At 47.9% G+C, this 20,678-nt stretch overlaps 1 protein-coding gene across 4 annotated transcripts in view; it reads right to left on the reverse strand.

Moving 5' to 3' along the window:
* Positions 1-20,678, reverse strand: part of ZNF512B (zinc finger protein 512B) — a 62,422-nt gene that overhangs the window by 6,219 nt on the left and 35,525 nt on the right. For 2 of the 4 annotated variants that reach the window (XM_043527040.1, XM_037877087.2), the window contains exons 10-15: positions 17,471-17,563; positions 16,428-16,526; positions 14,995-15,165; positions 13,647-13,838; positions 4,979-5,080; positions 3,603-3,665 (exon numbers count right to left, since the gene is read on the reverse strand). In XM_043527040.1, the coding sequence (XP_043382975.1) occupies positions 3,603-3,665; positions 4,979-5,080; positions 13,647-13,838; positions 14,995-15,165; positions 16,428-16,526; positions 17,471-17,563 (720 nt within the window). The remainder of the gene's footprint in view (positions 1-3,602; positions 3,666-4,978; positions 5,081-13,646; positions 13,839-14,994; positions 15,166-16,427; positions 16,527-17,470; positions 17,564-20,678) is intronic. The other 2 variants (XM_043527041.1, XM_043527043.1) reach the window with 1 other exon arrangement.

Here is a 20,678-nt window from a genome sequence, read left to right on the forward strand (position 1 = left end):
AGCATGCAAAAATCACAGATCATTGATCCATATTGACCCCAGTGCAATGATTCTGCGTCAGTTTGACCCTTCTTAATGAGCCATAAATATATTCTAAACACTCCACTGGGATTGCATGAAAGATGTAATTCAGTCCAGCTCCTTGGGTTTCATAAGAATTACTGTTGGTGTCTGCCAGACACCCCCCCTCACCCGCCCTACTGATTAGTAGAGAGGATTATTGGAGGTTTAAATCCTGCAGTCTTTTTTCCAGCAAAACTCCCTCTGAAGTCAATGCTACAGTAAGAGCTGAGGCCCAGTTCCTCACACTAGTGCTGCCTTGTGTGTTTGAGTTCTATAGCAGCCATGGGGCATAGTATCCTCCAACTATCCTCCAGAGCTGTCCTGTGGCCTCTAGTCTGTGTGTGGGAGCCACACGTCCCCTGCCCTGCCTGTCCCACATCCAGCTCCCAAACTACATCTCCACACAGTGGTAGAGGACACCTGCAGGCTGATTGCACGGGAATTCCCCACGCTTTCCCCATGCCAGGGAACTGCACTGAGTCTGTGTCCTTCCCTGCACAAGTTGGAGCCCAGGGGTGGCTCCTGAGACAGGACTACATGATTTGATCTGTACCCAGGATGCTAGAGGCAAGCCTGTAGATTGCAGAATAAGGCACAAGAATTTGTGCATTTAGAAAAATACATGGGCAGTTGCTCGGTTGATTTGTGAGGGCGGTTACCACAACTGTGCACTGAAATGACCAGCTAAGGATGTAAGAGATCATTTGTGCATTTGTTGCCTGTGCACTGCCATGGTAATTCCACCTACAATTAAGGGTGCAACTGCATACATATTTTTTGCAAATGCAGGCCTGCATGGTCTGGAGCAGTCTGTTGGCTTTGCTGTGAAGGGGCCTCTTTTTCTGGCAAGCAGGGTGATTTTGTAATCGATCCAAACAACAGTTAAAATCTCATGCATATGCTATTTTATTTTGTGAAAACTCTGCTTTTTGTGCAGGATTTCTGCATATGATTTTCTAAATTCTCTCATTAGTGTTCTAGTTAAGGCTAGAGGGGAGAGGGCTGTGTATGTTTTCAATAATCAGCAGGTATGAATTTGGCCCACAGGAACTGAAGAGTTGCCTTCTGGAATCTACTACATTCACTGTGATTTAGAGCTGGAAGGATTTCAGGAGATAAAGTTTTACAAGTTCTTTCTCGGTTCCAATTCCATGGTTCTGCACTGAGTCGCCCTCTCTTGCTGTGGGCCAACGTTCCTGGAGTTAATTTAAACTGGAAGCACTATTGCTGTATCTATCGGGTGTAATAGCCCCCATGTTTCACTCCAGTGGAGGTCAGATACTTACCTAGATAGATAATGTGACTATGTGGCCATTTTCCTGCCCTTGATTCTATTCTTTATATGACACACCGTATTTCTATAGGCTGGGATTTCCAAAGTGGATGAGTGGAGTTAGGCGCCCAAGTCAATAGGAGTTAGGTGTCTAATTCCCTTAGCACCTTCCTCTTTGGCACTGAACGACGGGTTATTTTGTATTTACTGTACTGTGTGTTAAGTGTCAGAACCCTGCTAGACGGTTAGGATGAGAATCACGCTGTCTAAGGAGGGGCCGAAGTGAGGACACCAGAGGCATTTAAGCCCAGTGCTTGACAAACTAGCTGGCATGTTAAGGCGTTTCTCTCTACGCCCTGCTGACCATGAGGGTGGGGTCTGTACCCGCCTGAATAAGGCGGCAGGGCGGATGGCATTGAGCATGCGCTGTATCAGGCTCGATACATGGCAGATACACAGCAGGGTGTCCCATCTCCATGGGTGTGTGGCAGGGCTGTCACCACGGCTGTTCGGCATCAGCACTGACTGGTTGATGGATAAGCTTGTGAAGGCAGCTGTTGTGGAGCGGGACCCTGTTCTGCTTTGAGATCTGCAGTAGGCCAAGGACATTGTCTTATTGGCTCAGGTTGGTGAGTGGCTGCAGCTGAGGGCTGGTCTAACTGGGCAAGAAGCAACACATGCTGGTCTGGTTATTAAGCCAGATAAGTGCCAGGCCACTACCATCAAGCAGCGTGCAACTCCAGATTGCAACCAGCTCAGTATTAACCTGTGCGGCTGGTGTATCGAACTGGTGGCAGCTGTCAAATACTTGGGCAGCCTTGTAGGCCGTGCTGGAAGATGCTCAAAAGATGCGGATATGTTTCCAGCAGCCGCTGCTGCCGGCTTTCCGGTCCTTCGGCAGCCTCTGTGGGGGCGTCGTGACATCATGCTTGCTACACAGCCGCCGCTCTACAGAACACAGCGACACCAGCTCAGTTGCAGCGAAGTGAAACGTGGGTGCGGAGGGAAGCTGACGAACACCAGATTGATGTTTTCAGTTCTCGTCCGCTTTGTCAGCTGCTTCATATTACGTGGCAGGACAAGATCAGAAAGGTGAACCCAGCAACTGCCTCCATCAGCACTGGCTTGGTTTCGGCAACTCGCCTGGTATGGACGTATTATTAAAATGGAAGACCAACCAATTCCAAGGCGTGCACACCAAGGGACGCTGCTATGTGGCCGGTGATCATATGGGCGTCCAAGGCTTTGGTGGCGTGACAAGATGGCTAGTGATGCACACAAACTGAATATACAACCCGACCGCCTTAAGCCCCTTGCCAGAGATCGAGCTGGGTGGGGCTCAATCTCCAAGGAGGCCACGCCCCTTTGGGACTTGCCACGATGACGATGACGTAGTAGCAGGCTAGGGGAGGGATCGTGACTGCATGAATTCAGTGGCCAGGCAGGAATGCCGGGGGAAAGCGGCAGACCAGACCCTGCGCTGCGGCTGTGAGTACATTCCCAAGGCGGGAGTAGGCTATGCCGGTCCCACACTCTGTCCCAACTCAGCTGATGAATTTTGGCTCCCCATCCCCAGCACATTGGATGAAAGGGTTAACGAATCGACTGCTGCCATCTCTGGGCAGTGGGTACGGTCCAGGGGACTTGGTGAGACGTGGAGCTTTTTACTTCCTGTTCCAATCCGGCAGAGGCTGGGAGCCACTGAAAGCGGCCAGCATCACAAGGCGGACTGTGTGAAAGGGGCTGGTGCTCTCCATCCCGCTCACAGATGGCAGGTGACAACACAGGAACTTGCACCCAAGAATGGGTGCAATTCCCCCTGCACTGGCCCTGTACAAGGACTGTGGGCCCGTCCGGGGTACAGGGAGTGCTGGACCACTGCACAGGATGACCTTCACCCAGCCGGCTCTACCTGGCAACCAATGCCCCTGATTTCAGTCAGCATGAGACGGGCACGCCTCTCCTCACCCCTAGAGGTGGCTCCTTGAGGGCTGTGTTAAAGCGAGTGCGTGGGGCAGCGTTGAAATATTTGCATTAGCACAGCCTGCGTGGGAGCTGAGCAGAGGGTTTGAGCTCCCAGTGGCATCAACCTTTCCCAAGGACCCAATGCGATAAAATAGTTTTTAAAAAACCCTCTGAATTACTTTCTATCGGGGGCATCTGGCCCATTTCCCCCTAACGAGCGGGAGGAGAAGGAGAGAGAAGACCGCCTGCCCTAAACAGAAATAGCGGCAGAAAGCCTAGACCCATTTTCAGATGGACTTACCTTGTTGCAGTTAGTCAGGTGGGCTTTCAGGCCAGAAACGCTGGAGTAGATGGCTTCACAGCTCTGCAGAAAGAAACGAAGAGGCAGAGAGGGCTAGCAACTTGCTTCCTGTCTTTCTATGTTTCATGGACGGCAGCCCACCGTACCCAGGAGGCTGTCTTTGATTGCCAGCCCTGGATAATCAGCATGAGGTTAATTTTCTGTGGGATGCACAGGGATCAAGCCACACGTTTCCTATTAGTGCTAATGGGAGTCATGTGGCTACGTTCCTCTGCACCAAGTCTGAAAAATTTATCCCTAAATGTCTCTGTGAAAAATGTACCTTTTCTAGCCGTTAGAAGGCCCTGCAGAGCTCCCGGAGTTCTTACAGCAGCAGCAGAAGATCCAGGCGGAAAGGCTAATTACCCAGGCAGTAGCATAATCAGCTGACGTTCTGAGCAACGTCTTTTCAAAGTGCGTGTATATGACATTAATTAGCTAACGCGTCTCACCCTGCTAACATCCTGGTTTTAAAATTCCCATTAGCAGGGCTTTGTTCCAGATTATAAATCAATGGCCCAGTGAGATGGGGGCAGTTCACATCCAGAGGAAGGTCAGGCAAAGCCTGAGTTTCAAAAGAGGTTAGATGCAGAAGTGCACCCACAAAATGCACGCACCTAATCTACAGGGGAAATTACGGTGGCCATGCATGCACAATAGGGTATTTTTGCGTGCAAACAGCTAATCTTTGCTCTTTGCACACTCAGTTACTTGAGTTGCACAATCAGTTACTATAGTCACATCTAATAGAGTAAAAATCAGACCCTTACTTGCTTTAATAAGGGACAGTCTAGGGAAATGTGGGTCCTGTACAAAAAGAGACTCCTTGGATCAAAACCTATAGTCTTTATTTAGGCAAAACTCCCATGACTTCAAAAAGCAGCTCCCATAACCCAGATCCTGCAATCCTTAGGAAGGTCCCTCCGAGCCGCTGATTTAGCTCAACAAGCAGAGCTCTCCCCTGAGAACAATGAGCCCCAGATTCCCAGTTCTGCTTTCTAGCCTCTTGCTGGTAATTATGTCCGTCAGTATTATAATGAGTACCCCAGGAGCACACAGTGATTGGACATGCGTCAAATAGTCATCAAGGCAACTAACAGGAAAACGAGAACAAAGAAATATCAATGGGCCAAATCCTGAAGTCTTTATTCAGGCCATGCTCCATTAACTTCCCTGGGAGTGTTACCTAAGTATGGGCTGAATAAAAACCTGAGCAAGCATCTCCGTGTTCAGTTCAGGGGTTTTCCCACTGAGAATTCCCTCCTTCTACTGAAGATTCCAGCTATGTGTTTTCTTTTGAAAATCACACCCGTGATACGTACAGAGAACCTCCTTACGTTATTGGGGCAGTTGATGTGTCCTTTCTCCTTCACTTCATTTTTCCAGGTTTCCAACAGCCTCGGATTTAACTTCGGAAGCCCCGGCCGGGTGTAATTTAGCTGCCAAACAATGGAACATTATTAGCAGAGCTGCGCGCACCAGCCCTCTGGGCCTTTGAATGGGTTCCCCCCCCGTGAAGAGGTGAATCAGGGCTGAACAATGAGTTTGGAGGTTTCAGCCAAGGCCTTCATAGCTACGTCATCCTCACCACGGAACATACAGAACGCAATCCAGCGTGAGAGTCGGTCTCTGGTCTGGAGTGCCCAGGGATTGGGAATGAAAGTGAGGCTGGTTAATGTATATGACAGAGTCGCGTGGGAGAAATTGTCACCACTACAACTGGTGCCAGCCAGTGCTATCTGAAGCAGCTGTTTTCTGAAGACAGAAACTTAGCTGCCCTGGAGTCGGATCTCCCATTGACTTCAGTGGGGGCAGTACTGGGCCCAACATTTCCACTGCTTTGTGCTAAAGATGCCCCTATAGCAATTGCTGCACTTCCTAACCAATTAACAAACAACACTCTATTGTTGGCAGAGGGTGTGATGTCTAACTTTCAACAGCCTATATGGCTTCCATCCACTGATTAACAGGACTATTCCATTAAACAATGAAAGACTTTGTGTCTCTGTCCGCTCTCTCTTTTGGCTTGGGCTCTCATTCCAAGTGCTTTTAATTACAGCTTTGTTAGTAACTTTGGGGCTTCGTGTAAGCTTTGGGGCTTCAAATGGACCTCACTGTGGACTCCATTTCTGTATGCGCAGCACTGCACACACAATCACGTCCATGGGCAATTTCTGTGCTGTACTCTTGCATGTGCATCTGGTGGCTTACGTTTTCAGGAAAATGTACACACAACTGCAAGCTTATTTTGCGTGCTGTGTTGTGGTAATTGCATGCATAAATGGGCACTGACATAGTCTAACTGGCTAGCTGCATATGGAGCTACTGCTGTTGCATTTGTGCATGCATTTTTGTGTGTGGAACTGCAGACAGTTTTCTGAAAATTTAGACTGATGGATTTTGTATGTGTAAATTCTACCATCTGTGCTCACAAGTGATAATGCATAAATTAACTGTGCTTGCAAAAGAACAGGACTTGTTTTGAAAGTGTTCCCCAAAGGAATTCAAGATCACATTTTCCAATAGAATTGGGAGTTGACAGTCTACATTTCTTTCCCATCTGTGACTTTTCTGAACATGCTGAATTTGCCTTCTTGCCTTCTTCTATCTGGGATGGGGCGACATGCTCCCCTTCCGGCAATCTGCTCTGAAACATGGCACTTGCTAAGAAAGGGGATGCCAGTGTCCCACCAAGGTCAGATGACTTTAATGACCCAAGAGGTCTGTCCTCAAACACGGGGCTTTCATTGCCAATCAAATGTAACTGAAAAATGAAAGAGCCACATCTCAGAACAGACCACTGAGCAACCTCCACGCGCTCAGCTCTGTCCAGGAGAAACATGGTGCTTTTGAAACGGCCATAACTGGCAGCCAGATGGAGCCAACAAAGATTCCTGACAGGAATCTTTGCTTGGAGCTGCTTGGGGATGCCAGACCTGAGTGGGGAGGAGCACACAAAGCAATGCCCACTGCCCTTGAAATCCTTTCAGTCATTGGTGCCTACAGCTGGGCAGCAAAGGGTCCCACCCCCTTTAATTAAAACTTAAAAAAAAATCGATAAACAACACAAACGAACGCTAATAGCAACTGGATACGGAGCCAGCAACTGCCCATCCCCACAGCCTCACAAGGGGCGCCGAGATTCCAGCATCTCTCGTCACTCCAGCTTCCCAGCTCCAGAGAGAAATCAATGTCACAATAACTAGCTAAGCCCATGTCTCCCCAGAGCACTGTGGTTCCAGAGACGTCAGCATCATCTTTATGTCTGTATTAAGAAGGAGCCTCAGGCATGGAATATTTTTATTTTTTTCCATTTATTTTCTCAAACAGCCTGTAAATAAAAATCTTCATGGCCAAATCATTAAACAGCTACAACTGTATTTGGCTAAGGCCCATCATCATTTCAGGAGAATAGCAGGGGGTAGGAGGATGGAGTGGGGTGAGAAGGCGTTTTGACTGACAGTTGTATTTAATTAGCTTTCATATTTCAATCCTCTCCCTCTAGACAGCTCTCCTTCCCTAAAATACCCCATAGCAAATCAAAACCACACTTACTGCCCAAGCTAGAGCCAGCAAACTGCAAATCAAGCCGGCTTTATGAGTCAGAGAGGTTCTTAGCATAAGACACTGTTCTCTGATCACATGCTGTCTCTCTAAAGCAAAAACTCTGGGAGGAAGAGGAGATAGTTATTTGGCAATTCACCTTTGGAGATGTAGTTTGGGTTACAAGCGTAATGAGTTTGTGAGTCTCAGCCTAGATCTTCAATTAATAGGCTTTTATGAAGAGCACAGAACCCTGTTTTTTGAGATGGGCTGGAACCAGCATCCTGTGTCCTAAACTCATTCCTGCCTCCACCTTGGGTTTGTTGGAAAATACAAACCCAGATTTAATTTTGCTCTCTTGCTTTATAATAGGCCAAGACAAATGTCCATATCTAACCCAGCCTGATTTTGGAGGTGTTGGAAATCTGGATCCCGGTCTGGATTTCACAGCTTGAGCCCAGGTCTAATCTTGTCATAGTTCTTCGTTCAGCCAAAGGCCAGAACTGGAACTTGGCTGCTGCCTATTGGTGGATGCACTGAGGGGTCTTGAGGCGTGTTTCCTCCTTTACACCAGCAGCTTTGCTAGTGCATTTCAGCCTCAATCGGTGTGAAAACATCACTCACAGTCCTCCAAAGAGATTGCCAACGGGACAATGGTGCGGATAGACGCTTACAAGAGGTTAGGGCAAGACCAACCAACTCATTACACATGTGACCTCAGCTAGGATTTGAGCCTCCAGTTCCAGGAGTGAACAGGGCTTATTCACCGAACGCTAGGCCTAGGGTTGCCAACCCTCCAGGATTGTCTGGGAGTCTCCAGGAATTAAAGGTTAATCTTTAATTAACGATTATGTCATGGGATGAAACCTCCAGGAATACGTCCAACCAAAATTAGCACCCCTTGGTAGGCCACCCACCCCTGCCTGAAAGCCACAATCTTTATAATAACTAATCAATCAAGACATTGATGCAGCCAGAGAGCGCTCACCAGAACAGGCCATAGCACTCAGCCATTTCTTTGCAGGCGCATCTAGCAAAACCACAAAAGCAAATCACAGTTTAGCTCCCAAAAGGCCACAACAAAGACCTGAGAAAAACAGGGCTAGGATGGCAGAGTCCCTGCCTGAGATAAGGCACATTAAATCTAGGACAGGGGAGTCGCTCTGGGCTTCCTGCACAGAGAATTGCTTCTCCAAATAAAACTGGTCCACAGAGGGAGGGCACCAAACCATGAAACAGATCTTCTGTCACCTTGCCTCTTAGAAGTGTGTCCTTGTGCTCCAGAGAGGTAGCACTGTGCGATTTCTTTCCTCCAAAGCGTTGAGGTACATGCACACATCGCTCCAGAGCCTGGAGCTGGAGCGAATGAAGTCTGAGATCTGAGTGATGCCCCATCCTGGAAATGTTAGATTCATTAAGTCCCAGTAATGTCAGAGGAGGTTCAAGGAGAAATCTGTACAGTGCCTTCCTTGGCCTTTCCCAGAACGTGCCCTCAAAGCGTGACATATCCAGCAGCCACCTAGCATGGAACACGTCATCTGTTTCAGTTTAACCAGAGTCATATAAAGATTGTGGTCAAGAAAACAAGGCTCCAGTCGATATTTAGAAACATGGGTTTGCTTAGCACAGAGAGGAACATGTTGTTAAAGTGCATTAATTTTGGAGGAATCGTTTTTCTCTAGTGCCGTAGAGCCTGGGTTATGAGGAGCTTGTTAAATTGTCTCAGAGCCATTATAACAACCCCCATCTACAGGATCTGAATTTAGGGTCTCAGCTCTATAGCAGCCCGCCACTACTTGAGCTACAGGAGAACTTCAATCAGCTGGTAGTTGTAGAAGTTTGTTATCTTCTGTGGGGGAGTCCAGTCACTAGAAGGGAATGTGGCACACACTGAGCAAGCCGTAGACCTGGGTTGTGAATGTAAAGAGAGGTACATCCATTTAAGAAACTTTCCACTGGGGCTTGCAGCTAACAAATTGTCAGCTGGGGGAACTGACAGAACTGAATTGTTCCTCTAAGGGATAAAGAGGCTGCAGTGAGTTATTTTGCAATGGTGACGTACCAAACTACTCCCAGGATTTAAACTTTGTTCCCAGGACTATCAACGCTGCCCTGAAAGGGGTAGAGATGGGAGGTGTTCCCTTTGTCATGGGCATTTTTCCTCCAAATGCTGTGAAAGTGGTGGCTAATAGACTGGGAATTCTGAGAGGCCGAGGACTGAGGGGGTCACTTTCTAAAGTAGATGGCAAGTATCTGGTGCTGGCCTTTACGAAAGAGCATAAGGCCTTAGGCACCGAAATTGGGGGGCACCTAATTCCCTTATAACTCTTGAAAATGGCAGCCTTGTCTACACTAGAGAGGATTTACTGTTGTAGCTACAGCAACCCTTCCCCAGTGGAGATGCAGTTTATCCCCCAGGACAGCTCAGACCACTTTCCCAAACAAAATAAGCTACATGAGCAAAAGGACTTTCCTTTGCCGGCATGAATGTGCCTACCCTAGGGCTTTTGCCAGCACAGCTATGTCAGTTAGGGGAGGGATTTCTTCACCCTCCTGACTGACTTAGCAATGCCAGCAAAACTTTTAAGTTTAGACCAGGGCTGAGTGAAGCGAGCCAGTTTGGTGGGGGAAAAGGCAATTCTGAAAGAAAGAAGGAAAAAAGAAAAGAAAAGAAAAGAAAAGAAAAGAAAAGAAAAGAAAAGAAAAGAAAAGAAAAGAAAAGCCAGCAAAGCAATGCAGAGCCTAGCAGTGTATTTTAAAGTCAGCAAAACTCCTATCGGCAGCTCAGCGAAGACCCTCCTGCCTCTTTCGTGGCTGTTTATTTTGCCAGTGAATAGGGCGTATGATGAATTTACTTTTTGAAAAGATGAGTTGTCAAGGCAACGAGGCCCTGTTTGCAACACACTCAAGGCTTTCTGAGAAAAAATTCATCTTTGTGATATCGACCCTACCTAAAAGTCAAGTCCATAACAATCCCCTGGATACGTCAGCTTGCAGTCAGACTTCTTGAGATCAAGGACCCTTCTCTGGAGCCCAGAATCTGCATTAAGGCCCTTTAACCATATTTTTTAGACAAAGTATTAACTAGAAGTGACTTTCCCACAAGAGGCTGACATCAGTGTTTTGGGCTAAGAACATGGGGGAAGATGTAACTCCTCTTTATGCGGAATACTCAGCGTTCACGCATTCCTGGGAATGACCTCTCTTTTAGAAATCATAGCGCTCAGAGACTGAAGTTCAGAGCAATCTGGAAAGGATTTCACAGAGCTGCAGCCTGGTAAAAGGCCCAGGGCCCTGTATATAAAATAAAACGCACTCCCCCACCCCAAAATACAAAACAAAAAACCACCAAAGAGGGAGTGGGACTCTGGCAGGAATACGGTGGAGAGGGGCCCAATGGAGCACCTTCAGAATTCAAACCCAGATCTGAATTTGACAGCTGGTCCCCGGACGCAATGATGAACCCCCTCAAGGCTCCTGATCCCCAAACTCTGGGAAAGCCTCAATCCAGATTCAAACCCATTTCTTGTGGAACAGGGGTCTGATCATGCTAGCGGCTGAGCACCGTCTATGTGGCACTAAGAGCCATCACTTTCCACTGACGTCTAAGGGAGCTGGGGATACTCAGCGTTTTACAGGAGGAGGTTCTAACTATCGCTTTAAATGTACCAATAAATGCTCTTTCCCCTTCGAGGCTTGTTGAAAAATTAGTTTGGTTTCTTAACAAAGGGCTGTGGCTCGTGTCCCTGGTTACAATCAGACAAGGGAAAATATTAATAAAATCTAAACAAATGAAAATGTCTTAAAAAAAAAAGGAACATTATTTCTAGGGGAAGTTCCTCCCATTCTTAATATTTATTCGTACAGAACCTAGCACACTGAAGTCTTGGTCCATGACTGGGACTCCGAGGTTCTATGGCAACACAAATCATCATCATCATCACGAGTCAAAGCAAAGCAATACAAGGAGAGCAGGGAAACTCAGCTGGGTAGCAGAGACAAGTGATTGCTAACAAGCTCCTTACAGAACGTGAAAGCCCACATGTGAGCAAGTGATTCACAGTGAGCCGAATGGCTCTTTCGCCAGCTAATTCAAGCAATGGTCAGAAATGGAGCTGGCAAAAAAAAATCCATTTTTAATTTCAGCAAAAAAAAAAATTCAGTTTTTCTGTGAAAATATTTGAAACAAAACAGAATGTTTGTTTCAAAAATTTTTTCTTTGGTTGAAAAATGTAGTCGAAGTCAAACTGCTTTCCCAAAGCACTTTGATGTTGGCAAAACGGAATTTTTCAATAACAAAAGATTTCAACCAGCTCTAGCAATCAGGCTTCCGGCACAGCTCGGCTCTAAAACAGACTGTGAAAACAAAAGGCATCATGGTGCATTGTTCACTGCCTCTCAGCGATGCCCGGATGTCACCTGCTCAGGGAGCGAGAAGGAAGATGTTTTTTCTAACTGCCCACTCTGCCCACGCAGGCTGGGATCTGAGAGTCAGGCTGGGTTCTTTGGGGCTTATGCATCGCAAATGAGGATACATTCTGCAGTCAGAACTTACTGAACAATTCTGTTGAAAACACGAGAGCCAGAATGGATTAGAACAGACAAGCAGAGTCTACTGAAATGACACTGGATTCAGGAAGCTTGGCTTTTATTGCGAGCCGTGTCACTCATATTCCTCAGTCCGGTCACTTCACCGCTCTCTGTGTCTGTTTCTCCCCGTCTTTTGTCTGTCTTTTCTGTTTAGACGATAAGGACTTTGGGACAGGGAGTCTCTCACTATATGTATGTACAGTGAAGAGCACGGTGGAGCCTCGAGGCTACTGTAATCAAAATTATAATGACCAGAATCCCACTCACTCTGCCACGGCTGTATCAGCTCTGCAATGCTGAACAGGAAGAAAACCTTACGAGTCACTATTGTTAGCGGGATGACAAGAGGGAACCATTTTCAGAGTCACTTTTCAGAGCAGAAGCCCACTTTGGGGGAATTCACAGATGCAGAGGGCTAGCACAGGCCTAAACAACTCCCACCTAAGCCCTCAAAACAGGGCTGGAATGGCACATATGCCTCTGCACAGGGATGGATTTAAGAGCATTCAATAAAACGTGCAAGCACATCAAGCAAGCTAGGAAGGCCAGAGTCGAACTGCAAGGACACCTGCCTTGCTTAGTTCTTTACTCAGGAAGCAGGTTCACCGCTGGCAGAAGGGCATGCAGACTGGCTGTGCTGACTACCCCTCAGACTACTGAGCCATCAAACCGAAAGACTGAAGAGCTCCTTTTCTTCTCTTTGTTCTTAAATGAGCTTTACAATTTGATTCGAGTACCTGCCTGCTGCGGCTCAGGATGAGGAAAAAGTCTCTCCCGGGGAGGGTCATCTGGGAGCTTTCGCAGGTATTGCATCCCCAGGGATCTGGGACAGGATGTTCGATTTAACTGCATGTGACTTTTAATTTTGTGGAGTACCGCAAAGCAGCCCGGGAACTCCAGTGCACTGTCAGATCCTGCAGCACTGGGATAAATTCTTGTCATCGGCGAGAGGGTTCTGTGCTTCAGTCCTGAGAGATGAAAACGGCCAGGTTTTTTCATGCAAACTGCAGGAGGCGTTGGGCTAGCTCAGAGCTGGGTATATATAATCCTTTCGGTCTTCAAGGACTCTGGGAAAGAAGCTTCTCCCAGTGGCCAAGGGAAGAGAACTGGAAGGAAGTGGATCGTATCTGAGACTTTCATGCCCTTTGGCAGCACAACGAGGAGAAGGATGGAACTGCAAGACCTGATCCCCAATCACCATGTCCTTCTTAGAGTACGTTTACACACCCTGTAAGAACCGGGCTTGTGGACTCGGTGCTTCCAAGCCCGTGCTTGAGCGTCCGCCCTGCATCGTAAACCTGGGCTCACAATTGCTGGACCTGGGCCTCGCTGCCGTGCCAACGTGTCCACATTGCACTGCGTGGACCATCTGACTGCGGCTTGAGCTGCTCCCACACTGCAAAATGACAGGGCTTGGACCCGAGTCACAGCAGGACTTGGGCTCTGACCCACCCCCCTGGCAGAGTCCTAGGGTCTGGGTCCTGAGTACTTGCTGATCCGAGTCAGACTGAAGTGTGTGGGGATGGAAAAGGGCCTTGAGCTCAAATCTGAGTCAGAGCCCGGTCTTAACATGCTGTGTAGGCCCACCCTGAATCGCCAGCTCCCTCCAGTCCCACTCCCTCTCAGCCAAGCATGGAGATGCATCCTGCCTTGGATTGGAGCTGGTGAGGATGAGACGAGGCTCGGCAAGTGTGCATCTGCGTAGAGCAATGGCTCCCCAGATGCCCACACACGAGCACTATTATTTCATTTAAGAAGGGAGAAATGATCCACCCCAGCTGTCAACCAGTTCCCTGGCATGTAGAGGTGTGTGGCACCCCAGTGTCTCCATTCACACCTAGCGTAACAGCAGGAAAAAACAGGAGTTCTTACTCGCTTAGTTTCAGGTACCAGGTCGTCCTTCATCCTTCGTTTGGTCCAGTCCTTGGCCAGTTCATCCTCAGCTATCTCCTGCAGGTGGAAGACCGCTACTTGGGCTGATGTGCGCCGGATTCTACCACTAGGAGTCCTTTCAAAATCTTCTACTGGGGTGGCCTCTGGCTTCACCTCTGGCTCTTCGGGAGGCTGAAATATGGAAAGGGTTAGGAAAGAGAATGGTTAACAGCTGTGAGAGGAAAGACCTATGAGAAAAGGAAATTCTTATCATCACTTGTGAGGGAACTTCAGATCTTGCCTTTGGAAACTTTCAGGGCCTGCGTATTTGCACACCAGCTTTTGCACACACTGTTACTTGCACGGCAGACTGCAAATAAACTGTCACACACAGGTAAGTTTTGGGCTTGCAAAACGCTAAGAGCCCTTTCCCAGGCCTTCTCCGCAAACATGCAAAGTTAGAGGCTGGAGGCTGCAAATCTGGCCCTCCAACTGGAGTGAAGCTTCCTTCTTAACAGAGCTAGAAGGCTAACTTCTTTTGTGAGATGGTCTTTTAACCCTAGCCATGTTCCCACGTATATTAATGTCTCAGTCTGAGCAAGTTACAGCAGTGAGTGACTGTTCCATCAGTAGAGTTCAACAAAATGTATGACACGCTGACTAAGGATACACCTACACTGGAGCTGGAGGTGTAATTTCTAGCTCACGTGGATCTCATCAAGCCAGCGCGCTAAAATATGGCCATGTAGACACATTGGTGCCGGCGATGGGATGGGCTGGCCACCGCGAGCACAATCCCACCCGGGACCCTAGCTAACCCACGCCGCTGCAGTCACACTTCTACTTTTTGCACACTAGCTTGCTCACCGATAGCACGTGTATGGTAAGCTAAGATGGAAGTTACGCCTCCAGGATAGATGTATCCCTCAGAAGTCAGTTCTACCAGCCTTACTCACATGGAGCAGCAGTCACTCACAAGAAGAGCCTCCAGTGGGGACTCTCTTTGGGTTTGTGATGGGATGGGTTCATGCCCTATCAGAGGATAGTTTCACTTTCAAATTACATGCCCGGCTGAACATTTAAATGGGCAGTGAGACATGTGTAAACAACAGAGAACTGAGGCTTCATTTGACCCTGGTTGTTCCACTCAGGAACTTTTCTCATCTGTCTCAAAACTCCAAGATAGTGTTTAAAGAAGTCAGGGACAGTTTGGTCCCATTGTAATGAGAGTTTCCTGCTGCCCTATGAACATAATGGAGGCTGTGGGGGTTTGCTGCACCTATCGCACTATTTGCTTAAGTGAACAGAGACACAAGCTTTAACATTCAGCCTTGCTCTTGAGTCTCACCAAAGAAGTGTGCTCCGACCGCACGTGGTAGTCATGTCCCGCCTTGGATTTATACTTCTTCCTGCAATGTGGGCAGGTGAATATGGGCTTCTCCACTTCAGAGGGATGCTTCCCACACCATTTCTGGTGGTACTGGTACCCCATCAGACTGGAGAAGTTGGCTGTGCAGCCCTATGGAGATGGGAACAAGAGAGGGTTAGATGGTGCATTCACTGCACAGGCCTGCAAACAGGTTGAAAGGATCATAGCACCATCACTCCAACATTTCAAGGAGGAACACATCAATACCATCTACCACGCTGTTCTGCACCTCCACGGCATGGACCCTGGACTTCCCCATGTAACTCCTGTGGGAGCTGCGAACCACAGGGCAGCTGCACCATCCCCGCAACCTCTCTGTAACTAGTCTGGGAGGTTTCTTATCACGTCCTTCATTTTGTGCAAGGATGTTGTGTCCCAAACCCATTCTGCTTGTTGCCCTGGGAATGGAGCAGACGTTCCTCACTTTCTGGGGAATCTGTCCTAGTTTACGTCCCTAAGATCTCCGCTCTGCCAGCTGGCGTGCTCCACCTCCCATACAATTTCGTACCACCCACCAAACCTGCCCAAGGAACAATTCTGAGACTTGGGTTCAGAGCAACCCGATCTCTCCACTTGTTTAGAGCACACACAATTAAATGGAAAGCAGCCAATGGCACCTGCCCCTGGCCTGCCCAATGGACACCTTCATTCCAAAACATCCTCAAAAAATTACATTTAACTTCCGACAAGGAGAAATAGAGAGAGGAGACCAGTTTGGGCTGGACTTGTGCCACCTGCAGCACTTCAGACCCAGGTGCGAGGATTCTCAGAAACGCGTATGACAGACAGGGTGTAAAGTGTACATCTTGGGGTGGAAAGAACTGCTGCTCGTGGGATCAACCTGGCAAACCATTCACAGCCAATTATTTTGCCCCTTCATCTGTTCCCAACGTGCCTGCAAATAGCTCACGGTACATGTTACTTGCAGCTATTCACTGAAGAACTTCAGTGAATAATTCTTGCCCTGGAGCTTGCTTGTCAACAGTTCGTGGGTTGCAAGTATTCAAAATTCCCACTGGATGGGTTAGATCCGATTGGACGTGCTGCCCACATGTGTTATGTTTCTGTTCCCTGGTTGGAGGAGACTCAGCTTTCTGGGGCAGATACTTGAGTTTACCAGTTGGGAATTCCCCTTCTGTGAATATTCCTCAACCTCCCTGTTTCCTTGACCATTGCTGCCAGGAACTGACACAGAGCGTACACGCCCCGGGGAGAACTGAGCTGCGGGGAACTCATTTTAAAACGCCCACAAACAAAGTGTCGTTGTGCTACCGTCTCTGTCCGCCTCCGTATCTGGGCTCTTAATTCCTTTCATCCTTTTGCAGAACGATAAATAGGAATTGTTCTTATACCTCGTTGGGGCATTTCAGTTTCCCCATCTGCTTTAGCACTTTCCTCAGCCTTTCCCGCTCTTCCTGTTCACCAACTCCAGCGGTTTCCAAGGGACCAGGCTGGAAACAAGGAAGTAACAGAAGCAACAGAGTCAGCCATTCACTCGTGTCCTCTGTACCCTGAGTGCTGTTGCAAACTTCACCCTCGCAAGGAATTACTCTCTCTCTGAACTCTTAGAGGAGAGTCTCGGGTTAAAAATCATGGGCTGGATTTTCCAGAGCTTCACTGCCCTTGAAACCGCTTGCTTAATTTGCCCATACAGTTAGCATGTCTTCACATGCAAACGGCTAAATTGAAAATCCATATGCAATTCATAAGTGAAAAAATCTGCTTTTACAATAGACCACCGGAGCCTGATTCATAACAAAAAGGCAAGATGGAATTGGTAAATTCAGGACATACAGAAAATACGGTTATGCCTTGCCCTGGTCTCCCAGAAATATACAGGACCAGATTTTTAAGAGCGGCCTCAAAAAGTTTGTGCCTGCCAGCTTTTGTGAGCTCAGATACGTTCTTGTGCAAACCCCACATTTGCACATCCTAGGTAGACTTTGTTTCATGCCCATTGGGAGGTTAAATGCCCAATTATGTGATTCCTGTAAGTAACTACCCATTTCCCATGGTTTTGCAAGCCCAATTTTGGAGGCAGAGTTTAGGCACTTTGAAAATTTGACTCCCCAATGTTAGTCTTTTCTGGTCATGCTATGACGTGCGGAGTCCAGTGGGTGTCCATGCTGTATATGTGGATATACGCTGTGTGTTAAGGACGGACAGTGCTCAGGACAGGGAAAGCAGGGCAGGTTGCAGATCTGGACTGAGGTACACGTTGGGAGCTGTGTGTGGGATGGTGGAAAGCTGGTGCTTCCAGTCCTTTGTTTGCATAAGCACCAGATTCACCATTTAAAAAAAAAAGAATTGTTTGTTTATTCTTCTTCGCCTGCATCTCCCGGAGAGAGAGAGAGAATGAAAGCTGGAGATCAGTGCCTGCTCCAGGAGCCCTTACCTTGTTGACATGCTCAGCCATGGTGTGATAGTTGAGCCCAGCTTTGGACTTAAACTGCTTCTTGCAGTGTTGACATTTCAAGGCATCCTGCAGCTGAACAGATTAAAGGAGAGTCACCACGCCGGCCATTTCATTTTTGATTTCCCCAAGCGTGCATTCTGCCTCAACCCAACAGGGAACACTTGATGTAGGCCCCATAACATGATACTGAAGGCTACTGAATGGTGCCGGACCTGAACCAGAACTTTAGATCAGAACCTCCAGCCCTGAGACCCAGTCTGAGCTGGCAGCTTGTTCCTCTCTCTCCAATGCATCACCAAATACGGATTTCTAACCCTCATGCCCCAAACTTTGGAGAAGTTTGATTTCAGGCCTGGATTTTCAACCCCCCCAGGCTTGGGTGCACTTGGACCTGGGGTCTCAGTTCAGCTCATTAGAGGGATACAGAATGTAGATCTACTGGTCTCATAGAGACTGCACTCTGCAGACATCTCTAATCATGATGAGTCCTGGAAGGTGATATACTCCCCTCTGCTACTGGACTATCCAAAACTGAAGAACTATTTGAAAATGTCACCGAGATTTCATCAGCAGAATAGTTTCCTGCTATTCTATTACTCTGCCATATGACCCCTGACTCTACATTCCATGTGGCCTGTTAAAAAATGCAATGAAAATGAACTACTCTGCATTGCAACTTCTAACCTGCTGATGGACAAGCAGAATTTACAAAGTGATTAAGCACATATGGACTTCCACTGAGGGGAATATCAAGATTTATTGACCCCAGAGGCAAATACGCCTGGCAGTGAACCAACAGACAATAAGTCTAAATAGCCACCAAAACGAGAAGTCAATGCATGTCATTGTTCCAGTCGTTCAAACAGCTAGCCTGATGGTCCATCTAACTGTATAAAGTGTAGGGGGATTACCCAGTAGCAAAACACCAGCTCCTTAAACCACCTCCCTTCCATGGATGCCAGGAGTGTGGTCATGAGTTTCCTGTGCCCAGGAGATCTCTGACTACCATAGCAGGCCCTTGTGGCTACTGGAACTTGGTTCAAGTCAGAGCAGGCCCAATCTACATCGGGGACCAGCTGGGCCCATAGCTGGCTAGGATCGGGAGAGTAGAAAGCTGCTTTTGCACCCCTATCCTGAGCTGAGCTCTGGGTCTACAGTTCCATCGCAGGAGATTTTCCTGACATCGGAAACCATGAAGAAGCTCAAAGCATGTCTCTTCCAGCAACAGAAGTTAGCCCAATAAAAGATATTGCCCACCCCCTCCACCTTGTCTCTAAAATATCGCGGGACCAACACGGCTCCAACATCACTGCAAATCATAAACCATGGCTAAATCATGCCCAAATCGGCCAGATGAAATTCTGCCAGGAGTGATGGGAGCGCCAGCTTTGGGCTAGCAGCGAGCACCACAGCCTGGTGCCCTTCTGAGTGACCCAGCAGGCAGCAAGAAGCCCAGCTACCTGATCTGCACACCCACACGCCTGTTTACATGTGGAAAGGCAAGTTTTACTGCCCTCACGTGGATTCACGCATCAAGCAGACTGGCCGGTCTCATGGCCCTTTATGTTACCCACTAGTCTAGGGAGACCGTCACAAAGCACACTGTAAAAGTAAGAGAGAATGGATGAAATCCTGACGCCACTGAGAGTTTTGCAATTGACTTCAACGGAGCCAGGAGTTCATAGGACAATAGTATCCCACTTCTGCATCTATGCAGAGGCCAGGCTGAGGTGCCAAAGCCGCGACGCATGCTTTCCAAGTGGGAGGAATTGATCCTATGTCGTCTTTCTATTAGGTTGGATTTATTTCTAACCCTCCATGAGCCTGATGAAGATGGAATCGGTTTGTCTGATGGATGCTGATGCAGAGGAGAGTCAGTTTTTCACGGTACCATGACTGACCGACAGCACTTTGACAGGCTTACTAAACACACCTCGTTGCCCCAAAGTCTGGCCTCGGCAGCACGCACACAACGGGTATCAATGCAAACGCAGGCACCGGGGATGTCGCACAGCTGTAACTGACGGCTGTGTCCAGCCAATAAAAAAAAACAGCTTATGCAAAAATGTACTGGACCAGTTTCCTAAAAGCTTTTGGGGCACCTTTATGTGTGCAATTACTGCAACTGTGTGTCCAAATTGGGGATCTGCCTGGAAACACTGCCCCAATTATCCAACATGTGCACTCAAGGGCAGTAACTGCACACATAAATTAGACACAAACGCTGCGTGTGCAGGCGCACGCCTAAACAGTTTGAAAATCGGGCACCCATCTTCTGTTTGAAACGGATTTTGAGTAAGTTGGTTTTTCAGAGACTGAAGTTTAACGGGCCACATTTTAATACAGAGATGATCTCATCCATGCCTCCACTTGCATTCGTTATCCAGGGACCACCTCCGCCCATTGACAATGCCAAAGGTCTCCGGAGGCCGCAATAGCCCACGTGGAAAAGTACTAGTATAGAGGTACTGAGTGTGTGTTTGCCTTATTTTAAATAAAATTTAAATCCAAGCGGGGTGTTTTTTTGAGAGATGTGCATGACCACAACCACAAGTTATTGGGCTCAGTGAGCGAATGTCCCGTGGTGAAACTCCTTGTGTTATGCAGGAGGTCAGATTAGATGATCACAGTGGGCATGTCTGGCCTTAAAAATCTATTAATTTAGCAGCTGGAAATGAAGGCGGAGAAGCCAGCCTGAAGCGCCGAGTCAGCTCTCTGGAGACAACCAGTAGGTGTCCCACAGCTTGAGGTTTAGTGAGCACCAATATCAGTTAGAGACGATTAATTAATTGTTAATTAATAAACAAGAGCAAGGATGGCCCAGTGGTTAGGGCCCCTACCAAAGACCTTAGAGCCCCAGGTTCAATTCCCTGCCCTTCCACAGACTTTGTGTGTGACCCTGGGCAAGCCCCTGAGCTTTTCCGTGCTTCAGTTCCCCATCTGTACAATGGGGACAATAGAATCATAGACTACCAGGGTTGGAAGGGAGCTCAGGAGGTCATCTAGTCCAACCCCCTGCTCAAAGCAGGACCAACCCCCGATTTTTGGCCCAGATCCCTAAATGGCCCCCTCAAGAATTGAACCCACAACCCTGGGTTTAGCAGGCCAATGCTCAAACCACTGAGCTATCCCTCCCCCCTTATCTTATCTCTCAGGGGTGTCATGAGGATAAATCCATTAACAACTG

The sequence above is a fragment of the Chelonia mydas genome, chromosome 13, assembly GCF_015237465.2.
Source record: "Chelonia mydas isolate rCheMyd1 chromosome 13, rCheMyd1.pri.v2, whole genome shotgun sequence".
Classification (NCBI taxonomy): domain Eukaryota; kingdom Metazoa; phylum Chordata; order Testudines; family Cheloniidae; genus Chelonia; species Chelonia mydas.